Genomic DNA, 25509 nt, shown 5'->3' with positions numbered 1-25509 from the left:
ATTGGAAGTGGAAAAAACTAACAGATTGTCTCCCAAAGGTAGTAAGGTGAGAGAGAATGCTGAGAAAGTTGTGGAAATGAAAGCGAGAGCAAGGAGGATGGTGATGGGATGTGCGTTAAAGTTGTCCCGTTTGGCTGTCAAGGAAGAAAGTGTTGGTCTGGTACCTTCAACACCCAAAGTGCCCTCCGTGCCGCCTCCTTACTTGGAGGAGAAACATCTTTTGGCGTTGTCTCCAAATGACCCATGTGTACCACCTTACCATGAAGCCAGGAAATTTCAGGCTCCAGTGTTGAATGTAACTGCCGGTCGACTTGAAGTAGATGTAGATGATCAAACGTCTGTCACTCACTCACAACAAACATCAAACATGAATACGGTTGCAGTAACTCTGGCTGCTGGAGTGACCGCCGCCATTAAAGAATTAGAAGGAAAATTGGACAAAGTTGTAGATTTGAGAGCTGACCCATTTACACGTTTGAATCGGCTAGGAATGTACAAGGCGGAATTAAATAGACACCAAGAGGTTCCACAAAATATTGGAAATTAACTTGAGAGAATCACAACTGAACATGAAGACAGAGCGAACGCTGAAGTGGAGGAGCAGAAACGTGTCCTCCGCACAGAATAAGAAGCAGCCCGATTGAAGAGAGAACAGGAATTTGCTGTTTACGTTGGTAGAGGCCCTTCAAGTGGGGAAGTGGAAAACAGGTTGTACATTGATCAGTTACAGAACCAAGTAACAGAATTAAAGTGTCATGTCCAAAATCTTTCAGGTTCCCACCACGACTCTGTTCTGGATCAAACCGGAGGTCCTGAAGACCTCGAGAAATCTTCCGATGGTCCAGCTTCTCCTCATCGGCCTGTGACACGTTCCCAAATCTTACAGGCTCCCATGTTGGCCAAAGTTGATCGGGCTACTGATAACTCTGTTTTACAAACCTCTCTCCCACTGATGTGAGTGTGCTGATGCAGAAACTTCCACCTATGCGATCTGGTGGTGTAAATTGGCTTCAAGCAGTGCAGAGAGCGGTTACAGGACAAATGTTAACAGCAGGTGATATCCATGTCCTTCTTACACAATCATGTCCACTTTCACAGTTGAATACTCTGATGCAAAATTCAGGTTTATCTTCTCTCCCCGATCATCAGGCTCTTACACGAGAAAATTTTTTGACCTTGTCTACAGCACTGGACGCTTTGTTTCCACTTCACAAGTGTGTTATCTCAGATATGGTGTTTGCTCCCAAAGCAGATGAGGAGGCCGCGGCTTTTGTTGACCGTGCCGTCACTGATTATTCTCTGAAAACAGGACACGCTCCTACTGCCTCTGCCTTGCATTCCCAAGTGTTCTGAGCAGCTATTTTGAAGGGCGTTCCCAAGTCTGTGGCGCAGGCCATGGAGGCCAATCCTGACTTTCCTGGTGCTGAGGTTGACCAGTGGTTGTCACATCTTAAACATCATTTGAGGAGATATGCTAAAGACAAAGAATCTCAGGTAGACAAAAAGAAAAGTACAGAAACAACTTGCTATGTTGCAGTTGCAATATCTGAAAAATCAGGAAGAAGCCACTCATGCTGTGATCTCATCTCCCTCTGTCGGTTCCGAGTGCATGATGTATCAAGCAGGTTCATTCATAGGTCGAGGTGCGCCCCCTGGTGGCCGTGACATGTGGTTCAATTGTGGAGGGCCTTGTCATTGGGCCCATGCTTGCAGATAGCGACCCCAGGTGTCCGGATGGAGAGGCAGAGGCCAACAACCTGCATGTGGCTACAATCGACGAGGTTACAACCAATCCCGAGAGGGAGGACATCTTACACAGCACCAGCAGCAGCAACAGGGATATCCCTCAGTGCCAAACCAGCAGTATCTACCGCCCTCTGGTGGACAGTTTCCGCAATGATGGTGCCCTGAATTGACATGTTTAGGCCTGCAGGAGCCTTTGATGATCCTGACAGTAGGAGGATTAACTTTATAATTTATGGTCGACACAGGAACTCGACATTCTAATATCACAGCCCTGCCACCTGATACCTCTCTTACCAGGAAAACCATCTCACTTGTTGGATTCAAGGGTGAAGAAACTGCCCTGCAATTGACCACTCCAGTGATTCATTCTCTTGTGTTTGCACATAACTGTCCAGTCAATCTTTTGGGCAGAGATCTCCTCATTGCCACGTGCCCTCTCATCAAATGCAGCCCTGATGGACTTACCCTGGAATTTCCGGATGGTAACACATAATGCTGCTCTGGCGCCTCTGCCTCCGGTGCCACGACCCACTTTCCACATGTTGAACAACGCCCTGTGGCATGCGCCCCTGCCGACATCTATTGGGCAAGAGTGGATATTGACTCCAGTGGTTGGCTCGATGTTGAGCACTTTTGGACTCTCTGGTCAGCTTGGGTCTGTAATCTCAGATCTTATGATATGGTAACTGATTGTATGCATTGCACTCTGTACTATGATAGATCAGGAGAAGAGATCTATAGCGAGGCATTTCAGGACATTGATAAGAACATATGGGAATTGAACATGGTGATTTGTTTGTGGGCAAACCAGGTGTTGCCTTTCGGTGTTTTTGACTCCTGAACAACTATGATGGTATAAGATGGCGGATCTTCTGGATCCTTCTATGCCTCCTTGTCACCCACATGTCTCCTTGATGGTTTCATCTCAGCACACAGCGAAGGATCATGGTCCGTTTGTCCTGACATGCACACAGGCTACAGATTAAAATTCATTTCACGATTGCTCTATTCCTCATCCCTTGACGCTTATTGGATCCAGTCTAACACATTTTTGCCAACTTCTGTTTTGGAGCACCAGCTTCTGGATAGGCACCATGGACGTGAAACAACCGACAGTGACTTTGCTGGTCAACTTCTTGATTCCCTTCCTGCGTCACTGTGGTCTAAGAATACCACTGATGTTGGTCTCTGCAATGTCTCACCTGTTGCGTTTCTGATGAAACCAGGACAACTATATGTTCCCCAATAATCTGTAAGAGAGGCTGGGATGGTTGGCACTTCAGACACAATTGACGGCTTGCTCAAAGCAGGGGGGTTATGTGAAATTCCTGAATCTGATTATAACACACCAATTTTACCCGTTGAAAAGAAAGACACTGGAAAGTTTCGCATGGTCCATGACCTGCGAGCAATTAATGCGTCTGTTTTAACTCTCACTTTGTCAGTCCCGAACTCTCACTCGACACTCTCCCAAATTACATCAGCCCACACTCATTTCACTTTCATTGACTTGGCTAATGCTTTCTTTTGCATTCCTCTCCATCCTTCAATTAGGCAATTTTTTGCTTTCACTAGGAATGGTGTTTGTTACTCCTACAATCGCCTGCCTCAAGGTTTTGTCGTTTCCCCCGGACTCTTCAACAACCGTCTTTGTCAGTTGCTGTCTCCGCTTGAATTGCCTAATGGAGTTCTCCTGGTGCAGTATGTGGATGACCTCTTGCTGGCAGCTCCATCTGAAACTTCTTGTCTTGAAGCCACCAGGTCTTTGCTCTCTCATTTGGCCTCTGTTGGCCTGAAGTGTTCCAAGTCCAAACTTTAGATTGCCCGACCACAGGTTTCCTTTCTCGGAGAACTGATCTCACGCCACGGCATAGGAATGTCTCCCTCTCACAAAGACGACATCCTTCATCACCCAAAACCAATGAATGTCAAAACCATGCTGGCCTTTCTTGGTCTTTGCAACTACTCCAGACATCATGTTCCAGACTTCGCTGAACTTACTTACCCGCTCCGACAGATGGTAAATGACCAGGGTATGCGGAACCTTTCTAATATTCTTTGTTGGACCACGGAAGCAGATACTTCCTTCATTTCCTTGAAACAGCCTCTTTCCGCTGCTGCAGCTCTTGCGATTCCTGATTACAACCGCATGTTTTATCTAGACGCATCTGAAAAGGTCAGGAGTTTGTCTGCTGCCCTTTATCAGAAGGGGGAAGGAGGAAGTCGACAAGTCTGTCTGTATGCATCCACTCCATTGGAAAAATACGAGCAAAGACATCCAATATGTGCTGCTTTCGCATCTGCTCTAGCCAGAGTGATTCAGAAAACATGTCACATTGTTCTCCATCACCCACTGACTGTGCGAACATCACACAGTACAGTCCAGTACGTCACAAGTCAAGCTTTTACCATGACCGGAGGAAGACAGAGGAAAATTGAGGCAATTTTAACACAATTACATATTCTCTTTATTCATGAAGGAGTAAACATGGCTGAAGGTCTGCTCAAAGGAGAACCACATTGTTGTGGACGAAGAACTAAGGAAGAAGACTCACTTCGGACTGAACTCTATGAGACACCGCTTGAGAACCCAGACTTCATTCTTTTCACAGATGGATGTTGCTTCAAGGGCAACGATGGCCTACAATCTGGATTTGCAGTAACCCAACCCACAGAAACAGGTTTTGAAGAAGTCCAAGCTGTAAGAATTTTAGGCTCACAGTCAGCACAAAGAGCAGAAATTTTGGCATTGACAGCAGCTCTCAGGTTAGGAGAAAACCACTCAGTAAACATTTACACAGATTCAGCGTATGCACACATGACAGTTCATGTTGCATTAAAAGAATGGTAGCGAAACAATTTCCAAACTGCAACCGGTACACCCATTAAACATCAGGACGACATTCTCAAATTGGAAGATGCTTCACTGCTCCCAACAGCGGTAGCAATAATAAAATGCAAAGGTCACTCTCGAACTAATGATTTTGTATCAGCAGATCAAGCAGCAAAAAAGGCTGCAGGGTACTGACCAACACTCCAAATAATTGTGAGTCTGAATGTGAAAATCAACAGGAGGTTACAATAGAAAGTTAAGATGTGGCAAGAAAAGGCAAGTTCAGGAAAAAAGTGTGTGGAAGTCGAAAAGGGGTGTCAAAGATGAGGATGGCATATGGCAAAAAGAAGCTAAATGCATTCCATCTCAGACACAATTGAAAAATCGAATTTCTGAAGCCCATGGAACATGCCATGTAGATGTGGATGAAACATTGAGACGACTCCACTCCTGGTGGTATCCTTTTATGAGAGAAATTGTTAGAGGTGAACTACAGGACTGCAGTGTTTGCAGTAGGTATAACAGCATGCCTACAACAAAACCACCGCAGGGAGTACACGATCCGAATGTGGACGCTCCTAGTCAGGTGAATTCAATGGATTTTACTGACGTGAATGAAACAGTGTGAGGTTACCGGTATTTGCTAGTTATAGCAGACTCCTTTTCAGGATGGCCAGAAGCATATCCCTGCAAATCTGAAACAGCGAGCGTAGTGGTAAAACATTTGGTTAATCATTACATTCCAACGCACGGGTTCCCTAGGAAAATTAGATCAGACAATAGAACTCATTTCAAAAACAAACATCTCCACGCTGTTGAAAAAACGTCAGGTTTGAAACATCATTTTGCTTCTGTGCATCATCCACAATTGCAAGGTCAGGTTGAGCTCATGAACAGGAACATTTAGGAAAGGATAGCTAAGGCTTTAGCTTCATCGACACTCAATTGGTTGCAAGCTCTTCCATTGGCATTGATGAACATTCGGATATCATTAAATTCTTCTAAAGGGTGGACTCCATTCGAGTGTCATACTAACAGACAGTTTCCTGCACCCACAGCTCCACTGACTGTGGATGACGTTCCAGGCACACCTGGACTCAGGCAACTAACCATTAATTTTTCCCATTTAACAGAAAGACTACCAGATGGTCCCCTCGGAATGAACATTCGCGAATCTATGTAGTTAAAAGTGATTAAACGACAATGGTCTGAACCTTTCAAGTTACTGAGCGGACCGCCACTGCTGAACGTCTTGAAGGAAAGGGGGACACGTGGTTCCACATCTCGTCTACACGACCTGCCAGGTCCGCCTCAGGCTCAGCAATCCCTCCACCTGGCGACAACCGGAAAACTGTCTCCAGTGCTGGCTGGCACCCTTTGATGACATCATTCTACAAGGGTTGATTTCACGGTACACGGGCACAATAATCCCGGTGAATCAACCTGGGACCAGGTAGTCTCACCCCAAGGTCCTGAAGAAGCCGACTGCGCCCGAGCTCGACTCATCCCAGAGGAAAAGGTCTCCTCTCTGTGATGTTCAACATGAGTCCCTCTTCGACACAGACATTGGCAGGGATAGTCATTGTCTGGGTCGTAGCTATCCTGGTGCAGTCAGGGGTCATTGCAGAAGCAACCTCAGGATGTCCCATCCCAATTTGCACGCAGCATATTACAGGGCGGTTCTACGTAATGTCCACCACCACAGTGCCCAGCATAGGAGAATGCCTAATGGTTCCAGGAAATGTTCGAGTTACGTTCGAATTCAATGCATGCAAATTTTACCCTTGTTCTTGGGCTCCTAATTATCAGTATTATCGGTCTTCTGTATCTTGGTCGTACTATACCACTGTAGTGTACTCTGGGTCTGATTGGCAGATATTCTGTCTATCATCCCCACCCTATCGAATGTGTGCAGATAGCTGAGCGCCTCATTTTAGTATGAATAGGCCCCCTTGGTGCAGGACATGCTCATTTGAGTTTATCAGTGGATCTTCACTCACTGAACATCTCTCGACAACTGCGACTCCGCAGGCCGGCCCCCGTCATATCCCCACTGCCTCAGGTTGTATAGATTTCTTACTAAACCCATATGCTTCTAATGTGGACTTTACACCTGTTCGTGTTTCTCAAAGATTCCTACAAGGCTGCTCAAGCATGCCAAATCATCAGTTAACATTAATGGAGAGACCAGGACATAGGAATGTGCCAGTTATTACCAGCTTAGTCATTATGATGAAGATAGTTTGCGATGCTCTTTTTTTATGATGCGGTTCTCTTTGTGATGTTCTTTATTTGTGATGATGCTTTTATTTTCTTTCATACATTTGTGATGCGGACCCTGATGAATAGTAGGGGAATGCTGTAAGTCCTCTGTATCTTTGCACTTCTGATCTGCTACAGCCATTGTCTGTCACTCATTTGTGCCCAGAATATTCTGTAAGTAAAAGCTTCGAAGAAACTGTTCATCATCTCCAGCCTGTATTTGGATAACCAACATTCTCCCTACCCGAAATTAAACGAACACGCGGCGAGGAAAAAAAGTGTCCTCCAACAAGAGCAATGGTGAGTAGGTGCCCAAATATTGACACACGTCAAAATATAAGTTGCTGAGTGCATTCATTTGAAGATTCCAACACTTGTCATTACACTCTTGATTACAAATCAATTGCTCCTGTTATTTTCAATGATATTGATGTCACTAAATTAACGCTAATTTACACTTCCTTTTCTGCTGCTGTGCCTTGAATATTTCTAGACTACAGGATTTATTTAGAGATTTCATACCTCATTATTTGTGGACTTATGTATTTTCTGTCCTTTTTGTGTATGCCTTACGTAGAATTGATGCCTTCTGAAGAGAAGTCCAAAAAACCCTTTTTGCTGACAAAAACCAGATGATAATTTGGTATCTGAAAAATGAAAACTTTCTGAAACAATGTTTATGTTTTGATGTCTTTATCATTTTAAGAGTTTCCATATTTTGTAGTTTTGATCTTCAGAGGATATTTATTTAGTACAGTGTTTCTCAAACTTTTTATCCTGGGCCTCCCTTTTTGGCTATGACATTTTCAGTGCACCCCCCCCTTGCAAACACTATTCTCCCAAACCTACGGTTCCAAACATTCATTGGGAATCAACAACATGAACAAAAGCTGGGTGTACCTTAATATTGAAAAGTGTCAATAGTAGTTCAAAGCAGCCCTCCACACTCCCCTGTCATGACGCAATGTCCTTCATTTTTCTTGTGAACGTGAGGATCTGTTTCACCTTTTCAAAGTAACGCTTTTGGTTATGTGAGTCATTTAAGACAGAATGGAATTGGTCCCCAATTCTCATGACAAAAAAGGGAAGAAGTTCTTACACGTTTCTCCATAAACCAGAAAACAACCAATTCATTTAAGAACAGATCAACAAACACAAACAGCAAGTTTCAGTGTGTGATGATTTTCAAATTATTTAGCTTTCTTGTATTTTGATTAATAAATCTTGTTAATGGTATGCAGCCAAATCAATTTCAATCAGTCTAACGGGTGCCTTTCACGTCTATAGTTGTCAAAATAGTTTGAGTTTGGTGTGTGAATGAGAGTTCTAATTAGCGTGACAGAGCAGTTATAGCCAGTGTTTCGTTCCGTGCGACAGACTATCCTCTTTGTCAAATGAGTGGTCATGTGAAACCCTTTAAGTTCTCATCTTCAAGGACAACAATTGAAACCTTGAATAAAAATATGCTCTTGCCAACTAACTAAATAAAGTAACTAGATGATGGGTCATAATTGTACACACAAGCTTGTTGCTTACCTTTGGCTAAATCTTTTCTCAGCTTCATGACTGCAGCCATGTCACAGTCAACAGAGGCGTAAGCATGGGGAATGGTGGTTTTTGACTGCGTCAGTCTTTGAGCGATCACGCGGCGAACATTAGAGGCTGGAAGCACTGTGAAAGTACCCTGAGGAATAAGATTGCAGAGGACAAGACACAGTGAATTACTGAAGCCATTGAAAACACCAATTCAAGAGAGTCAATAGGGAAATGCCCCAACAAGGACAAGAATGATGACTGTCTCATACTGATGACACCACCCAACTCAGCTGTTATCAAACACAACAGAAAGCAGTTTAACAAAGAAACTGACAACTCTGTTACATAAAGCCTATGGTAGGTCTGAACAGTCATTGAGTTACTTACAGACCCATTACACAGTATAAAAAGGCCATATCTAATAGAAAAGGTTAGTGTATGTTTTGAAATAAAATAGCAAAATGGATATTGAAACCAAGTCAAACCCGTCTCACATTGACAGATATAGCGACACCACTCGACTTACAAATATTTGAATGATGAACAAAAAAAAATAATAATGGCAGTTACATTGTTTGCAACACTTCCACAAATTGTACGCTGCCAAATCTAAACTATGGGTAGTTAGGTAATCCGTGCTAGCTTGTGCTCTGAATGCTCATAACATTTCTTTGTATATTTATGTGATAAAATCGATCTTCAGCCACAGATATGTGAGTGTTGAAGGTGGCATATTCCAAGAACAGTGAAGCCCCTGTGATGTGAGCAAAGGTGGGTGTCTGCAGGGAAGGCAGAGGCTTGGGGAGGTTCGATGTCCAGCATACCCAAGGTGGGGAACTTTCGTGGTACAAGCAACCTTCTGAAATGTAACTTGTAGCATCTGTATCCAAAATAAATAATGGCAAATTGGTGAAATCAGCATCCATCAACTGAATGAATTTCATGTTGAGCAATGCCATAACCACAGGATGACCTACAACTTATGTATTTGAGTATTAGAAAGGACGATGACTGATGGGAAGACATTAAACAGAGAGATGGGTGTTTGTACATTGGGTAAGCAAATGTAAAACCTACCAGTGCATCTGGCTTTCCTGGAACTGAAAGAGGGGGTACATTGGGTCTGTTGCCTGGTGGTGGTAGAATAGGTGCTAGTGTCGGGGCAGGACTTTGACAAGGTGGGGCAATCACGGGTATTGTCTTTGTTCCTGGAGACATCTTCAAAAGATTTAATGCATCTCTGCAACAAAAAAATATATATATTATCTATATTAGTTCGACAGAGGACGCCAGTACCATAACTCTGCACAATGTGTTCAGACTCTTGGATGCTATTTGTGGATTATAGCTCAGCATTTAATGCAACGGACATTCTGATGAATAAATCAGACATCCTGGGCCTCCATCCTTTCATATGATCCTGGATGAAAGAGTTTTGACCAACAGATAGCAAACAGATTTGGCTCTCACCTTTTCTCCACCGGCTCACCACAGGGCTGTGTGCTGAGCCCCCTCCTATAGAGCTCGTGCACTTACGTCACCGAAATCATGTGACTGACCATATTGGAGGTCAAGAAAAGCATTGTTCAATGCTAAGTCCGTTGAGACAAAACGAAAATACGTCTCCCAGAGTTTTGTCCGATACAGTTAAACATTTACAAGGTCATAATAAACGAAGGTACGTTGAATAATTAGAGACACTTGACATGGAGGACAAATATTTAATGCCAAAGTCAATGTTTTCCGATAAGAAACTGGACTGTTAACCCGCTTCCACTTCTCTTGGACAACTGGATCTTGGACAACTGGATCTACACAAGAATCTGGTGAGTAAAAAAATTCAACCTTTAAAATTCAAACACAATATTTTCAGTCTCCTGAGATTCAACTGGATACAATTTGCTATCTGAAATTCAACTGGCTACAATTCGCCATGTAAATTGAGTTTTAAGAAGGTAGGGTTACTTCAGGTCAGAATCCAACACCCAGCCAATCCAGTTACGCTTTCTTAGTCACGTGACTTTTTTTATATATGGCAAATTTGTTAACATTGAAAAGTTAAAAGGGGTACCCCTTTAAGAGCCGAGGGGGGAAGTGTCAGGTTAACTAGGAAGTAGAAGTAGGCTGAGCAGCAGCTCGTTGAAGACTGTGTGCTTATGTGTTAAAAAAAAAAAAAAAGACATCAGGGTGTGGTTCACTGTGTTGGATCGGTTTTCATGTGCGCTGAGTTTGCGACAAGTGCGCAATTGCGCATTGGTGCAGTTCAGAGGGAACGTTGGTCAAGACTATACAAAATAAGAGACGTCTTTCAATGTATTCCTACTCGTAACAAATTTTACACGTGATTTTTTTTGTGCTCGACTGTGGAGATTTGCGAGTGTGATGGTACGCGGGCGCATACACGTGACCTCTTATGGTTGTCAGTGTGAAAATAACAGATAAGCGACTCAAAAAACGGATGGATGGATGGATGTAATGTGTTAATATTTACAAATACAATGCGCTCTGGAGAATACGTCGCACTTGAGGCCAAACTATGAAAAAAAACTGCGACTGATAGACTGATAGATGGCTTGCCATTTCTTTTGACTGCCACTATCACTTGTTGACTTTTGCTTTTGACCAACCATATTTGCTTAGGCTTACAAAAATGCAAAACAATGTAAATGTAAAGAGATCACAGATTTGACATCTTAACACAAGGGTAACGCGATGATCTGGGAAGAGGCAAGGCCCATTCAGTCTGTCGTTTGCGCCATGTAAACAATGGACAGTGTCAAGTCAAACGGAAGATATGGAGAGCGCACTAAACTTTAAAAAAAATGAATACAAAAATCGCTTTTTTTTTTTTTTTACAAAATTATGTTAGTCAGTTCAAACAAAATGGAAAAAAACCCATGAATGAATATAAGTAGAGGAGCATCTGCATAGGGTAGGTTAGGTAATCGATTGCTGATACTGTTATGAACTCAGTGTGATCTGATTTAGCCTATAGCAGATTTTACAAAATCTGTAAAAATATACAAGGGAAAATTAAAAGGTAAAATACATAAGAGAAAGCTTTTCATCTCAAACCTACTCCTTCGTGATTAGTCCTCTAGGTCCAGACGGTGTGGCCAGTTTTGGATCAATGCCATGAGTGTCCAAGATGTGCCTTGCTGCTGGGCTTAGTCGTAACCTGAAGAAGAATGAGCCAATGAAGAACATGAGGCAATGAACAAGTTACTTAAGTGTTTTATGGTCTTTGTAATGTTTATTCAAATTCTACCTTTAATTACAGCCTCTAATGGTTTTGCTACCAAATAAAATACTGTGGTTCCTCGACTGTATTTGTAAATGGAAAAAAAATTGACAATTGTATTGTTTTGAATCCATTTTCTACCAAGTTCATCCAGACATCCACATCTGATTATGTCAACTGGCTCACTGCAAAATTCTTGCATGACAAATACACACTGTTTGTTATCTGGCAGGTCCTGTACCTTGCCCGAATGTCTGTATTTTGCACACAAGGGTAGGCAGGGGTTCTGAAATTCAAAATGCACAGCATTCAATGATACATTAATCCTGAAATAGGCTGTAATATGAGAGGAAAAAGTCTCAATTGCCAACCTAATAACTATCTAATAACATAAATACCTTGGCAATGTCATAATGCAATACAATAGACCTCGCACAGTTATTGTAATGAATTATATTTAGTTAAAAGAGAACATTGCACAGTTGTGGATTGCAATAGTTAAGTGGTTTGTTATTTAATTACATCCTTGATTCTCTTAACCACTTATCCTCACTAGGACTGTCGGTTTGCTTGTGCCAATCCCATCTGATTTTGGGCTAGAGGTGGGATACATCCTGAATTTTTCACCAGCAAATCGCAGTAAATAATCACATACATATCCCAAATCCCACCAATAGATCATTGGGTGATACTTACAATCCTGCTGGGACATTTTTCAGGGATGAAGAAAAAGCAGGGGGCAAGACAGAGGCAACGGTTTCATGTAGAGTGGGTGGAGGTGTAGAGGGAGGGGGAATCTCCACCTGTGTCCAGTCTTGTCCTTCCTCCACCATAACAGCAATGAGAGTTCCCAAGCGCACATTGCGACTGCCCTCCTCGATCTGAAATGTGGGGGAAACAAATCCTTTAAAATTAAGTTGTAGCACATGAACAAAACATGTTCATCAGACTGAAAGACGACATATGCTATGTTGTGGCTCACTGTTTGTCAATTTCCAATTTAATTGAAAGTGAATTTTTGTATGTCAATTCGATTTTGTGAGGCGTCTCTGTCAATACAGCATGAAAGAAATTTGTGAACAGCAGCACAAACTGGTTGAAATTGTAGGGTAGAAAAAGCTTTCCACAGACATTTAAATTCAAGAGTAGTATTACAATATTTCAAACATTGGATGATGAAACATCCAATATTATCTGCAATTATTTAACCTTTAAAATATATGCACCGCTACATATAAAAGTACTTCATTTGTAGCAGTGCCCTCATCATAGTCAGCTAGCAACCAGGAGGTGAATGTATGGTTAGGGCTTCATAAAGAGCCAGCACTGCACAAACCCTGTGGCCAACTTCAAAATAAAAGCTTAAAATTAAATTTGGTGAACTCAATGAATGTGGAGATATCCTGGATGAAAATCTTTATGATGTTCAGGACCTCAAACTGGGCTGAAGGTCCATCTTCCAACTTGACCATGACCCTAAGCACACAGCTGAAATAAAGAAAATGTGGCCTCAGAACAACTCCATGAGTGTTCTTGAATGGTCCAGCAAGAGCCCTGATTCAAACCCAAATGATGATCTCTGGAGAGACTTAAAAGTGGGTGTCCACGAAAGTTCATCAACCAGATGTTGAATCACTGCAAGGGGTGGATGGACGAGCAGAAGTTGAGTGGCTGAGAGAAGTAGACGTCAAGAGATTGGATGGCTTTTTCCAGAAAATTCCATCTCAAGCCCATGAGTCACCTTCTCAGTGCTGAACCATTTTATAAAATGGGGGTAAACTACCGTAATATCCGGTATACAGAGCGCACCTGATTATAAGCCTCACCCAGTATATTTGTAAATGAAATACCATTTGGTACATACATAAGCTGCAAGTGCCCACATTGAAACATGAGATATTTACAAAGAAAGACGGTAAACAGAAAGCGTTTAATACCTTAGTTTAACATAGCAACAACACTGTAGCACGAAAAAAAAAAAGTACAACACGGTACCACAGCGCTAACGTACAACACGGTAGCACAGCGCTAACAGGGACAGTTAAAAAAAAAAAAAAAAAAAAAAAACATACCGGCAAGTCATTTCCTTTACATATATATTCCACCGGTCTCACTCTTACCTTTTCCACTCCTTGCGGCCGTTAGAAAAATTGCACAAATTAGCTGCATCACTGCATAAACCGCAGGGTTGCAAGCGTGTGAAAAAAGTCGTGGCTTATAGGCCAGAAATTATAGTATCAGTAGCAGCAACCACGCTATGATATGTGCGAGAATGTCATCACACCAGAATAACCACGCAAAGGTAAGTAAGGCTTTTGACTCGGTCAAATAATGCTACATGTGTAATTGGCATGTTGTTAACTGTATATCAACAAATATCTAGAAGAAACACTGTGATGCTTGTAATGAGTTAATAAGTCAGTGTTTTCTGTGACAAAATATGAACGATCCGTAACCGACAGCTGTGCGAATGAGCCCCATATTGAACCATTTTGGGGCAATTTGAGGTCTATGGAACTGGCAATCTAGGTTGGGCTGGGAAAACAAAGAAAGTAAAGTAAAGCACATTTATTTATATGGTGCATTTCATACACAAGGTAACTTTACATTATTAAAAGCATTTAAAAACAAACACAGCTCAAACATTTAAAACAGAAAAAATCAAAGCAAAGCAGCATACAGTGCAACAAATATTTAAACGGGTAAATGTTCTGAAAAGCATGAGGAGAAAAAAATGACACCTGGGGCTGATGGCACTTGACAATTTATTCCATTTATGTAGCAGTTACCAGTGTAACAACTAAATACTGCTTCACCATGTTTGCGTTGGACTTTGTGGTCCATTTGATCAGAGTTTGCAGATCTCAGAGACCTATTATGTTTATATTCCATTCGCATTTCTTTCATGTATTGAGGACCTATACCATTTAGTATATTTATTAATCAGCAGTGGAACTTCAACCTGTAATCTAAAGATGCTTGGAAATCAGTGTAGATACTACAGAATTGAAGTCAGAGTACCTGATTATTTGTAAATAAGTAAATAATACATGGGGTAATTACTTGGCTACTTGATGAAATATATAAAATAAAAGGATAAGGATTATTTGGTGACATCCCTAAATCTAGGTTTGTATTAAACAAAATGTATGAAATTATGCTGGTCAATGTGCATAAAAAATAATTTTTGGTTACAAAAGCACTCTTAAAGTAGCCTTTCATTCATAATATTTTTTTACAACCGTTTTAAGATTGACACGGGTCAAAACATGAAATGATTTAAGTTTGACATCTATGTAGTTTGTCAATTGAATGTAAAAGACAATAAATGCATGAGATTTGATCAGATGAATCTGATCAAATAATCAGATAGAATTTCCATGCACCTATGATGTACTTTTGTAAATTAATATTAAAATACCTGCTTACTTTGTGCTTGGTACTTACCCACTTAACTCAGTTCAACAGCAAGACATTGTTTTTGGGATTAAAGCAAGTCTCTGTTGATGCCAAGCCATTTAAATACAGTATTAGTATAAAGTATACCTATGTTGTGTTTTACAACAATACTTTACTCTAGTTATAACTCATGATGTACCATTATGGTTGAAATAGCTAAGCTTGCAGATATTTCCCTACTTGCCAGCAATGATCATCGCTGTAGGTTCAATTCCAATGAATAGGGATGGATCATGAGCATAAACCTTAAAATATCCCCACTTCATTTAATTTTCATCTATGTCCCTTTTCAGATCACATTCCATATTACTAAGCCAACAATCAAATGCTTGGTTAATTGTGCTTCACAATAAGAGTAACGGAGGATCAGCGTCCCGCTGGCCGGTGACAAGCGGCCGCAAGGGTCACGAGGGAGTGGGGCTGCAACAGAGAGTAGAATTGGCAAGAAAAAGAGGGGGGGGGAACGAGAAAACACACACACACACACACACAAATAGTGGCTAAGCGCACAGCATTTCATCAGCGGTTGAAAGGGCAGAAAAGGCGAGTAAAAAAGAGGAAGAAAAAATTTCAAGGAACCAATGGGAATGACATGTCATGTTCGGCATGTTCACTTCCCAACACATCTTAGCTGAAGACGAGCTGGCAGACGACCCACTAAAGGTCGGGAGGACCCTATAAATGTGGCGCAAATGAAGCAAATGAGTGGTCAATGTGTAGAAATAATCTTGCGATCTAACTATCTAGCGAGGGAGGTGATTCTCTGACTTGAAGGACATGTCACTATACAAAACGCTGGGAGATCCTGGTATATGGACCTGCAGAACCAAATATTTGTCAAAATCTAAATTGTGAAAGAAAAAACATTTCCCACCAAATCTTCTTGGCAACCTGAGAAAAGGGCATCAAGGATCATACAAACTAAATGAAAAAATTATTTGACAATGGATATGCAATACTTCCAGCTAAAGGTTTTCTCATTTTGACAGTGGGATTTATACAGCCCATTTTCTCTGTCTGCCTCAGGTCTAAAGCTCCTACCCTCAATTCTTCAGTGGTTGCTATGGAAACTCCAATCGCCACACAAGCAAAGTAAGATAGGAGTAAGGGAATGTGGCACATGGGAAACGCCCAATAAAGATTAGCATTAAACCAATGGTTTGAAGTTTGTAATTGCGCCCTAATTATTAAATTGCCACAAAGTCAAATTAGAATAGATTATATTTGAATAAAAACATATACCGTATTTTCCCAACTACAAGGAACACTTAATAGTCTTACATTTTCTCCAAAATGGACAGGGTGCATTATAATGCAGAGCGCCTAAGATGTGAATCGACGTCGAAAATTTGTAACTGACTGGCAGCATTTCCTGCTGACACGCTAGTTGTATAGAGAAAAAGTGGCCACGTGAGAGGACAGCATGCGGACGTTACAGGGGGAAGTGTGGCCACGGGAGAGAACGCAAAAGGCACCCCCTCCCCCCCATTAGGTATCTAATGCCGATGTGTGTTTTGTGCTAAATAACATCCCTTTGGCTAAGGACACCAAAAATGGCACCAACGAAGAGACACTTATGAAGCAAAGTATAAACTGCAAGTTATTAGTTACGCGGAGAAACATGGGAATCAAGCAGCTGCGAGAAAATTCGAGATTAACAAATCCATGGTGCTAAAGTTGAGGAAGCAGGAAAACGAGTTTTGCCAAGTCAAGAAGGTGAATGTTAGTTTCCGTGGAAACAAGGCGAGGTGGCCCGACTTAGAACAATAACTCGAGCAATGGACTAATGATCAATTATTCCAGGCGGCTTGACCAAGCAACATCATACGGTGGACATAATTGTAAACGGGGAGAACAGAGTGAAGTTACAAGCTGTGTGGGAGTGATGGTTGAGAAATGGCGAACAAAGCTTTTTGAAGATTGAGAGTCAGCGCCCAGCGAGTTACACCACAATTTGTGAATGAATTGTGGCTGTTTTCTGTCAATTACTTCTTCGCTCATCTTTTCGTTTGTTTTGCTGGTTGTGCTGTTCTGTTCAATGCGGTGGAATGATTTTGGTCTGGTGTGACACTGAGTGACGATGGCGTGTAGACTGGTGAGAGTGCGCCTTTTAATACGATGCGTCTTATGGTTGCGAAAATACGATAACTGTACTTCAGGGAGCAAAATGGATGTCAAACAATTGGTAAATCTTTGGAACCCCATTAAAAATTCAAATATCTAATAACACTGGGGGATGGACCTCGATAAATGTAGTCACATTTGAAAAATGTACAGGTGTGGTCAGTCATGCTCGCAGATATAAAGTTACGGGTGTAGTCCACCAGTTGTGCCTGCAGATAAAGTTGCGAATGTGATAAGGGATGGAATCTCAAGCCCTTAAAATAAAGAGTTGTTATACCCGAGTATTAACTTGTGACCTAATACCATAATCATAATTTATTGACATTGCACTGAGATAGACATTTTTAAAGAGGTCAATAGACATTCAATTTCAAAACTACATATTGATATAATCAATGCAGCCCTATGGGGGCACAAACTATAGGCCGGTCCCAAGCCCGGATAAATGCAGAGGGTTGCGTCAGGAAGGGCATCCGGCGTAAAAACTGTGCCAAACAAATATGAGCGTTCATCTAAAGAATCCCACACCGTATCGGTCGTGGCCCGGGTTAACAACGCCGGCCCCCGGCACTGCTAACCTGCAGGGCGTCGGTGGAAATTCAGCTACTGTGGGTCGAAGTCAAAGAAGAGGAGGAAACCGGATCCATTGTCAGAAGAAAAAGAGGAATGCACAGAGCCTACAACTGAGTGTAGGGACTTTGAATGTTGGGACTATGACAGGAAAAGCTCAGGAGTTGGTTGACATGATGATTAGGAGAAAGGTGGATATTCTGTGCATCCAAGAGAGCAGGTGGAAAGGTAGTAAGGCTAGAAGTTTAGGAGCAGGGTTTAAATTATTATACCACGGAGTAGTTGGGAAGAGAAATGGAGTAGGGGTTATTTTAAAGGAAGAGCTGGCTAAGAATGTCTTGGAGGTGAAAAGAGTATCAGATCGAGTGATAAGACGAAAATTTGAAATTGAGGGTGTTATGTATAATGTGGTTAGCGGCTATGCCCCACAGGTAGGATGTGACCTAGAGTTGAAAGAGAAATTCTGGAAGGAACTAGATGAAGTAGTTCTGAGCATCCCACACAGCGAGAGAGTTGTGATTGGTGCAGATTGTAATGGACATATTGGTGAAGGAAACAGGGGCGATGAAGAAGTGATGGGTAAGTACGGCATCCAGGAAAGGAACTTTGAGGGACAGATGGTGGTGGACTTTGCAAAAAGGATGGAGATGGCTGTAGTGAACACTTATTTCCAGAAGAGGGAGGAACATATAGTGACTTACAAAAGTGGAGCGAGAAGCACGCAGGTGGATTATATTTTGTGCAGACGAGGTAATTTGAAGGAGATTACTGACTGTAAAGTAGTGGTAGGGGAGAGTGTAACTCGACAGCAGAGGATGATGGTGTGTAGGATGACTCTGGTGGTGGGTAGGAAGATTAAGAAGACAAAGGTAGACCAGAGAACCATGTGGTGGAAGCTGAGAAAGGAAGAACGTTGTGCGGCCTTTCGGAAAGAGGTAAGACGGGCTCTCGATGGACAGTAGAAGCTCCCGGAAGACTGGACAACGACAGCCAAGGTAATCAGAGAGACAGGCAGGAGAGTACTTGGTGTGTCCTTTGGTAGGAAAGGGGAGAAGGAGACTTGGTGGTGGAACCCCAAAATACAAGGAGTCATACAAGGAAAGAGATTAGCGAAGAAGAAGTGGGATACTGAGAGGACTGAGGAGAGGCGAAAGGAGTACATCGAGATGCGACGTAGGGCAAAGGTAGAGGTGGCAATGGCTAAACAAGAGGCATATGAAGACATGTACACCAGGTTGGACACGAAAGAAGGAGAAAAGGATCTCTACAGGTTGGCCAGACAGAGGGATAGAGATGGGAAGGATGTGCAGCAGGTAAGGGTGATTAAGGATAGAGATGGAAATGTGTTGACTGGTGCCAGTAGTGTGTGAAATAGATGGAAAGAATACTTTGAGAAGTTGATGAATGAAGAAAATGAGAGAGAAGGAAGAGTTGAAGAGGCAACTGTGAAGGACCAAGAAGTGGCAATGATTACTAAGGGGGAAGTCAGAAAGGCACTACAAAGGATGAAAAACGGAAAGGCAGTTGGTCCTGATGACATACCCGAAGAGGTATGGAAGCAATTTGGAGACATGGCTGTGGAGTTTTTGACCTACTTATTCAACAGAATACTAGCGGGCGAAAAGATGCCTAAAGAATGGAGGAAAAGAGTTCTACTTCCCATTTTTAAGAACAAAGGGGATGTTCAGAGGTGTGGGAACTATAGAGGAATAAATTTGATGAGCCACACAATGAAGTTATGGGAAAGAGTAGTGGAGGCTAGACTGAGGGCAGAAGTAAGTATCTGCGAGCAACAGTATGGTTTCATGCCTAGAAAGAGTACCACAGATGCATTATTTGCCTTGAGGATGCTTGTGGAAAAGTACAGAGAAAGTCAGAAGGAGCTACATTGTGTCTTTGTGGATCTAGAGAAAGCCCATGACAGAGTACCAAGAGAGGAACTGTGGTACTGGATGCGTAAGTCTGGTGTGGCAGAGAAGTATGTTAAAATAGTACAGGACATGTATGATGGCAGCAGAACAATGGCGAGGTGTGCCTTAGGTGTGACAGAGGAATTTAAGGTGGAGGTGGGACTGCATCAGGGATGAACTCTGAGCCCCTTCCTGTTTGCAGTGGTAATGGATAGGCTGACAGATGAGGTTAGACTGGAATCCCCTTGGACCATGATGTTCGCAGATGATATTGTGATATGCAGTGAAAGCAGGGAGCATGCAGAGGAACAATTAGAAAGATGGAGACATGCACTGGAAAGGAGAGGAATGAAGATTAGCCGAAGTAAAACAGAATATACGTGCGTGAATGAGAAAAGTGGAGGGGGAAGAGTGAGGCTACAGGGAGAAGAGATAGCGAGGGTGGACGACTTCAAATGTTTAGGGTCAACAATCCAGAGCAATGGTGAGTGTGGTAAGGAAGTGAAAAAATGGGTCCAAGCAGGTTGGAACAGCTGGCGAAAGGTGTCTGGTGTGTTATGTGACAGAAGAGTCTTTGCTAGGATGAAGGGCAAAGTTTACAAAACAGTGGTGAGGCCGGCCATGATGTACGGATTAGAGACGGTGGCACTGAAGAAACAACAGGAAGCAGAACTGGAGGTGGCAGAAATGAAGATGTTGAGGTTCTCGCTCGGAGTGACCAGGTTGGATAGGATTAGAAATGAGCTCATTAGAGGGACAGTCAAAGTTGGATGTTTTGGAGACAAGATTCGGGAGAGCAGACTTCGATGGTTTGGACATGTTCAGAGGCAAGAGAGTGAGTATATTGGTGGTAGGGTGCTGAGGATGGAGCTCCCAGGCAAAAGAGCGAGAGGAAGACCAAAGAGAAGGTTTATGGATGTGGTGAGGGAAGACATGAGGGGAGTTGGGGTTAGAGAGGAAGATGCAGGAGATAGGCTAAGATGGCAAAAGATGACACGCTGTGGCGACCCCTAACGGGACAAGCCAAAAGGAAAAGAAGAAGAAGATATTGATATAATCAAATCATTTTATTTCATCATGATGTATTGTAATCTAGCGTAAATTACGGCGTTATCTATTGTCAATGCATTGATGAACGATAGCAGTAGATAATTTATATCTTTCTAAAGCATGTAGAAGAGAAAAAGTTTCCAACTTCAAAATAACGCTGTACCACGGGAGAAAGAGACCCTTCGCATTTAGATATATGGACAGTCAAAGTAAATCACAATCTCATCTTTATTATAGTTAGATACTGAAACATTACCTGTGTTATGTCCAAGAAATGTATTCAGTGTAACGGAATTTCCTTTGACATGGCTCATGATGTTGATGACTTTCGATGTAAATTTGCTCACAGAACGTGAAGAAGCTCAGAACATGTGCTTTTGGCATCACTTCCGAACGTGCTCAGTACGGTTAACTTGCATTTACTGTTTCTGGGTGAATACTGATTGCTTAGGATCAGGCTTCTTTTGTTACCAACGTTTTATGACAAACACATAAATTAATGTCAAGACCAATGTTGCCTCTAATTTTTTATGTCTCTGACCAAATACACAAAGACACAGTTTTGTCAGATCAGTGTCATCCATTGACCTTACATGGCTCATTCAAAGATTCAGACTACACCATTTATTCCCATTAGAAAATTTCTACAATTTTGTTTTTGCAAACTTACAATGAAAATGTCAATAAACAAAAGAATACATTGATAACTACACCAAGCCAACTATAAACTAAATTTGAAAGGTCACTTGCAACTTAGTTTATTTTTTTTTTACCCACAATGATATCCCTGTCTGTTTTTCTTTGTGTAAAAGTGAATTATTGCTTGTAGAATATCTTTAGCAATGCATGTTGAAAGCTGAATGATGCTCTCAAACAGTTTAAAGGTTAATGTTATGTTGCCTCTATTATTTAAAGTACAGAATTAGTTTTTTGTGCACTTTATTGTCTGTGCTTTTATCCTCCATCAGGCTGTGCCAAGGTGGAATTTTAACATGATACACCATCTCATCCTGTACTTTCTACTTTGGCTTCAGACCAGACCTTTTTTTACTCAGAAAAAAAAAAGAGAAAATCTCATCCAATTTTTACACTTTTGCTGCTATTATTCACATACCCCGACATTCATTAAAGCAACAGCATTTCTTTTTTTTACTTTTACCATTATTATCAAGAGCAAACACAAGCAGCATGTCCAACTCTCTTTGCACTCCGTTGTCCAGACTGTGTGGGTGAACGTTTTTTTGTAATTATGAGTGTACCCCTTTAAGAGCCGAAGGGAGGCGGGGTCAGGTAAACTAGCCGGAGACGGCATGCTTCCGTGTTGAAAATAAAGTAATAATAAAGAGTAAGACTGTGGTTCACTGAGCTGGATTGGTTTTCATGTGCACTGAGAATATCAATGTATTTCTACTCGTAACAAATTTTACGCGTGATTTTTCCTGCACGATGTGCAGATTTGTGACTGCGATGGCTTGCAGGCGCCTGTCAAATCACATTGACTGTAAATGTACATCACTAACGAAAGCCCAAAGCCTGCAAGTATATACAAATTAATGTAGCAAAAGAAACCAGTTGAAATACAGGACTAAAAAAAAAAAAAAAATGGCTAAACAATCTTGTATCATAGTACAGAAGATACAAAATACACCATTGCAGCTATCAGGATTGTCTCAGATTTTGAGAAAGAGAGTACTTACCAAGATCTTTGCCAAGATACCATCATCATTAGATTCCATTGTAACGACAGCTTTGTCAGTCTCAATTTCACAAAGGGCATCACCTGCTGCCACTGCCTCACCTGCAATGGTAAAAGAGTGCACATCCACAAATACATGATGTAAATGGAACGTTTGGAGGACATTATGAAACCATAAATAGAAAAATGCAACAGAAAATGAAAAGAGTGTTGGTGACTTCTTCAAAACTTTTATTTTTTTAAACAATTCTATAACCATAGCAGCTTTTCTACAAATCTATCCATTTTCTGAGCCGCTTTTCCTCAGGAGGCTCGCAGGAGTGCTGGAGCCAATCCCAGCTGTTATCGGGCAGGTGGAACCCCGAACTGGTTGCAAGCCAATTGCAGGGCACCTGGAGACAAAACAACAGTTGTACTCACAATCACACCTCGGGGCAATTTAGAGTCTCCAAAGAATGCATATTTTTGCAACATGGGAGGAAACCGGAGTGCCGGCAGAAAACCAAGGCAGGCACGGGAAGAGCATGCAAACTCCATACAGGTGGGGCCGGAATTTGAACCCTGGTCCTCAGAGCTGTAGGGGCAATGCTCTACAGATGCGCCAGTTTTCTACACAATAAAAACTAGTTCACAAACAGAAAATAAAAATAGTATTTAAGTGACACAAACAAAAGATGTTTAAAAATGAAGAAAAAAAATAACATTTTTTTTTGTGGTTTGGTTTTTAAAATCTGAAACCAATCAGCTAAAAATTACGTGATCATTCCCAATTTCCGATCACAAAAAAGGATCGGGACAACTCTAACTTAGAGTACCAGAATTTCTCGTGAATAATGCACAAATGTTTCCAAAAATATTTCAAAAGTCAAGAGAGCACATAATATTTAGGAATACATTAAAAATAAAAAGAAAATCATTTAATAGCAATACCTACAGATGGTGAAAAAGTTGTACATTTACATTCCAATAAGATCCAGATGTCTAATGTTACACATTTATATATATTAAATTAGACCTCACTTATTTTCTGTCACGCTCCCCCAGCAAGAACTAAACAATGGCTCATTTTCGGCACAGAGTTGGCTTATCACGACGCCGAGCCGGGCCGCTTCGCGGCGTTGTCGTCGCACGCGGCTTGAGTGCCCCATTGCCAGCAGCGTTGTTCTTAGCCGCCGCCAACCGCGAGCCCGACGTGGCAGCCTTTGCCGGCGTGCCGACGCGGCACCCCGTCCAACGCACACATCGGCATATTTAGGACCATTTGAGAGTGAAAAATTAAATTAAATAAAATCAATAAATACGTTCAAATTCAGTTCAGCAACATTAACTCAGGAGCACAATATATAAAACACTAACTTACAAAAAGAAATGAATAAAACAACAAAGGAACTTGGTACACCTTATCGAGCTTGTCACCTTTTTCACGGAACTGGAGGAGAATAATAACAATCCCCGAGACCTGTTGTGCCGTTGGTTGTCACAACAGACGAGATAGATATTCTAAGAGATCATTCTATGGAATACCATCTGAAAAGACCAATGAATTTCGGCAATTAAATGAGATGGATGGTGGCCAACCTAATAAAAAAAATAAATTATGTATTTATAAGAATAATATAAGAATTTACAATGCCAAACTGACTTATTTGAGAACAATACACATAAAAAAAAAATGTCTGTCGCAAAGAGGTTTTATAGGTGTGTGTGTGTGTGTGTGTGTGTGTGTGTGTGCGCGCGCATGTGGCCGCAATACACTTCCGTATACGGAGGAATCGACTCCCCGTCCTCTTTTTTTTTTTTCTTCCCCCTCGATCATAGTTAATGAATGCGGTTTGTGTAACATTGGCGTCATTTATTTAAATATTGGTATTTGTATTCAATACAAGCTGAAAAGACCAAAAAAGATCGATGGATTTCGTCAATTCAACATGATGGATGGTGCCCATCCAAATACACACGCCTATGTAGCGATCATTTCATTTCAGGTAGGAATTAGTCTTTTCAATCTCAAATTACCAACAAGTATTTATAATACCAAGTTGACTCATTTGAGAACAATGCATATTTAAAAAAAAAATAAACCATCCGCCGCAACAGAGGTTAAAATGCGGCAGCAATACGCTTCCATGTACGGAGAAGCCGACTCCCTGTGCTCTTATATCCAATCATCGTTAATGAATGCAGGTTTGTGGAAAACCAGGGGTCATTTATTTAAATATCAGTATTTGTATTGAAAACATCTGAGTGGAGTGGGTTCATCACTAAGTGGGATTTATTCTTGATTGAGAACAGATCCAGCAACAAAGTATTTGTATCCATCCAGACTTTTATACATTTTCAAACCCTTTCGTCTAAATTTCGACGACTTACTCACCAGATACATGTGTATATCTAGTTGTCCAAGACAAGCAGAAGCGAATTAACTGTCCAATTTCTTATCGCCGAAAACATCGATTTGTCCTCATTATTCCACGTACCTTAATTTATCACCACCTTCTAAATGTTTAACGGTATCGGACAAAAACTCTGGGCATCATGCTATAAGACATTTTTGTTTCGTCTCAACGGACTTAGCATTGAACAATGCTTTGGTTTGACCGGCAATACGGCTAGTCACGTGATTTCGGTGACATAGGTGCACGAGCTCTATATGATACAAAGAGTACTCGCTGCTTTATTGAAGAAGCTTTCACAAAGCGGGATGATTGTCGACAAGATTCAGCACATTTTCGCTGAAAAAAATCCAGAGGTTTATCAGCATGACTGGGGTGCAATATCTTTAAGTGTCACATTAATTTATTTGGCATTATGTTGTCCGCTGTCAACAGTTTTTTTTTTTCCCCTTTCCTCCTCTCCCACTGTATTCACACTGAAGCCAAGCACTACATATACTTCACTTAGAGTTGAAAGAGAAATTCTGGAAGGAACTAGATGAAGTAGCCCTTAGATAGAGAGTTCTGATTGGTGCAGATTCTAATGAAGGTGAAGGAAACTGGGCGATGAATAAGTGATGGGTAAGTACAGCAACCAGGAAAGGAAGTGAACACTTTTTTTCCCAGAAGAGGCATGAACATAGGGTGAC

The 25509-nt window shown here is 41.6% G+C and overlaps 1 protein-coding gene across 1 annotated transcript in view; it reads right to left on the bottom strand.

Moving 5' to 3' along the window:
* The window catches only part of pdhx (pyruvate dehydrogenase complex component X), a 61006-nt gene that overhangs the window by 18860 nt on the left and 16637 nt on the right, over positions 1–25509 (bottom strand). Inside the window, exons 3-7 of the mRNA XM_061822657.1 lie at positions 22429–22529; positions 12315–12499; positions 11457–11555; positions 9455–9617; positions 8378–8525 (exon numbers count right to left, since the gene is read on the bottom strand). Coding sequence (XP_061678641.1) covers positions 8378–8525; positions 9455–9617; positions 11457–11555; positions 12315–12499; positions 22429–22529 — 696 coding nt within the window. The remainder of the gene's footprint in view (positions 1–8377; positions 8526–9454; positions 9618–11456; positions 11556–12314; positions 12500–22428; positions 22530–25509) is intronic.

The sequence above is a fragment of the Syngnathoides biaculeatus genome, chromosome 6, assembly GCF_019802595.1.
Source record: "Syngnathoides biaculeatus isolate LvHL_M chromosome 6, ASM1980259v1, whole genome shotgun sequence".
In the NCBI taxonomy this organism is placed as follows: domain Eukaryota; kingdom Metazoa; phylum Chordata; class Actinopteri; order Syngnathiformes; family Syngnathidae; genus Syngnathoides; species Syngnathoides biaculeatus.
This window is presented reverse-complemented; position numbering and strand designations above follow the sequence as displayed.